Raw genomic sequence first — 2833 nt, forward strand, 5'->3', positions numbered from 1 at the left:
CTCCGATGGCCAGGTAGCGGAAGAAGAGCCAGCCGCTGATGAGGGGCTCCTTGGGGCTGCGCGGGGGCTTGTCCATGATGTCCAGGTCGGGGGGGTTGAAGCCCAGCGCGGTGGCCGGCAGCCCGTCCGTCACCAGGTTCACCCACAGCAGCTGCACGGGGATGAGCGCCTCAGGCAAGCCCAGGATGGCCGTCAGGAAGATGCTGGGGGGAAAAAACAGAGATGCTGATTTAGATGAGCTCTGGGCAGCCAGAGAAAGTGTCTGTGTTGTGCAAGGGGAGAGTGAGCAGGCACCCTGGGTTCTAGTACCCCAGCCTCAATTCACCCAAAGTCCTGCCGCAGCCCCTGGGTCAGCAACCTGAAGTCCAAGACTGAATTTTGCAGTTAAAATTTGTTCCTGTTGCTATTAAAATTTGCTTTGCAGTTGAAACCCAACCACTGACCTCCCCACAGCCATGCAGATTCCCGTTCCCAGCACAAACACCCCTCCTGACATGCAAGGGCAAAGGATGCCCGAGTGGTCCCAAGGCTGCGCCCACGTTGCCGAGGCCAGTGTGGATTTACTGGGAATGATCACAGGGGACAGGGACAGGGAGAGGTGCACAGGATGATGCAAAGGGCATCAGTGTGACCTCGTGCCAACAGCGTGTGTGCAAACATCTGCACCCATCTTAGATGCTGGCGTGGGTTTAAATAGTCAATGCATTAACCAAACAGCTCCTGGGGGGTGGCGCGATTATAAAACTGCAAAAGAAAATTCCCCCTGCCCCTGGAGAACGAGACAAGGCACAGCTGCTCCATTCGGTACCTGAGGTTACAATTTTGGGCACTGCATGCTGGCAGGGGAAGGGGACACAGACAAAACTGCAGGTCACCTGCCCCAGGGGATGTGTCCCCACCGCTGCTCCCCCCAGTGTAGTGCCTGGTGTCGGGGGCTCTCACCAAACGACCTCTCCGACGTTGGAGGAGATGAGGTAGCGGATGAACTGCTTCATGTTGTTGTAAATGGCCCTGCCCTCCTCAACAGCCGACACGATGGTGGAGAAGTTGTCATCGGAGAGCACCATCTCAGCGGCCGACTTGGCGACAGCCGTGCCCGACCCCATGGCAATGCCGATCTCGGCTTTCTTCAGGGCAGGGGCGTCATTGACGCCGTCACCCGTCTGCATGGAGCCGTGATTAACAGGGTGCAAGAGACCGGTGGAGAGGAGGGGACGGGGGCAAAGTGGGGTGACCCCGGGCGACTCACCATGGCGGTGATCTCGTGGAAGGACTGGAGGTACTCGACGATGCGGGACTTGTGCGCCGGCTCCACGCGGGCGAAGCAGCGGGCGTCCCGGCACGCCTGCCGCTGTGCCTCGGGGGGCAGCTCATCAAATTCCCGGCCCGTGTAGGCTTTGCCAGCCACATCCTCGCTCTCCGAGAAGATGCCGATCCGGCGGCAGATGGCCACTGCCGTGCCCTTGTTGTCGCCCGTGATCATGATGACACGGATGCCGGCCTTGCGGCACATCTCGATGGAGGAGGTGACCTCCTTGCGAGGAGGGTCCAGCATCCCCACGCATCCCACAAAGGTCAGGTTGTTCTGGGAGGGGGGAGAGCCCCGGACCCGTGTTAACCCCCAGGGATGCAGCTGCTTCCCTCTCTGCTGTGAAACACCCTGGGCACAGGAATTTCCCCTGGGAGGAAACTTACAGGAGGTTTCCCACCAACCGCCCCATGGATGCACCCCATAGCCCCAGTGCAATGGGATGCTCACGTCCCCTCTGCTGCTCCTCACACCTTTTCGCTTCACTCCCCTCCTCCTGTCCCTCTCGGTGGTTCCCAGACCCCCCTCAGCAGTCACCCCACGGATGCCCAGTGGGACGGGGCTGTTGGCCTCGGGACCAGCCCCGCTGCACGCAGCCCTGCACTGGGCTTGGAGAGGAGGAGCTGAGCCATTGCACTGCCCAGTGCCCATAGAGAAACCAGAGAGAAAATACTGCTGGAACAGCTGGAATTGGATGGGGAAACTTCGGGAAGAAGGAAAAAAGCTCCTGGAGAAAGCTCCCAGTGCTGTACCTCGTAGTGGACGAAGGCGGCGGAGTCGTGCAGCTGCATGGTCTCCCTGCGGACAGGCGCGTCGTGGGTGGCCAGGGCCAGGCAGCGCAGCGTGTCGATGCCCATGCCCCAGTCCCGGATCCTGCCCAGGATCTTCTCCCGCACCGGGGCCGTCAGCGGGACCCTGGCAGTGCCCACGCGGACGTGGGTGCAGCGCTCGATCACGCTTTCCGGGGCGCCCTGGGGAGGAGCGGAGGGTTTAGGAGCTGGAATGAACCCGGAGGATAAGCGTCTCTTGCCAGCACCCAAGGAAGTGCTGGAGGGAGGGAAGGCACCAAGTCTGAGCAAAGGAGAAGGCAACCTTCCCAAATTCCCAAAACTCCACCCGCACATCCCGGCGGGCGGCTCAGTGCGCTAGATGGCAGCCTCCGACCGAGCACACGGGGACTGTGGCCGGGAAGGGAGGCCCTGTGTCAGGTCACCAGGCAGCAGGATCTGCTCTCCAGGGTATCCGTCTGACTCCTGCAAAACCTACACATCTGCCCAGGATACTCCCACCCCACGGATCCCCCTCTCAGACCTGGAGGGGATTGGGGCCGTAAGACTCTAGCTGAAAAAATGCGCTGCCCGTGGGATGCTCAGCGGATATTTGTGATGCCCTTGCGATTCAAGAAGACGTTTAGCATCACAGCATCTCACCCCGTCCCTTCTTACCTTACAAAGGAACCCCTTCTTTAATATAAAACTTGCAAACCCTCTATTGCTCTTAAAAAAGCTTGCCCAGGACCGGCAG

The 2833-nt window shown here is 60.2% G+C and overlaps 1 protein-coding gene across 1 annotated transcript in view; it reads right to left on the reverse strand.

Moving 5' to 3' along the window:
- Nucleotides 1-4: 4 nt before the first annotated feature.
- Nucleotides 5-2833, reverse strand: part of LOC104462232 (sarcoplasmic/endoplasmic reticulum calcium ATPase 3) — a gene marked incomplete at its 3' end in the record, with an annotated part of 25236 nt that continues 22407 nt past the window's right edge. The window contains exons 12-15 of the mRNA XM_010074097.1: nucleotides 2062-2280; nucleotides 1250-1585; nucleotides 943-1163; nucleotides 5-203 (exon numbers count right to left, since the gene is read on the reverse strand). Of these exons, the coding sequence (XP_010072399.1) occupies nucleotides 5-203; nucleotides 943-1163; nucleotides 1250-1585; nucleotides 2062-2280 (975 nt within the window). The remainder of the gene's footprint in view (nucleotides 204-942; nucleotides 1164-1249; nucleotides 1586-2061; nucleotides 2281-2833) is intronic.

Source organism: Pterocles gutturalis, unplaced genomic scaffold, assembly GCF_000699245.1.
Source record: "Pterocles gutturalis isolate BGI_N339 unplaced genomic scaffold, ASM69924v1 scaffold4717, whole genome shotgun sequence".
In the NCBI taxonomy this organism is placed as follows: Eukaryota; Metazoa; Chordata; class Aves; order Pterocliformes; family Pteroclidae; genus Pterocles; species Pterocles gutturalis.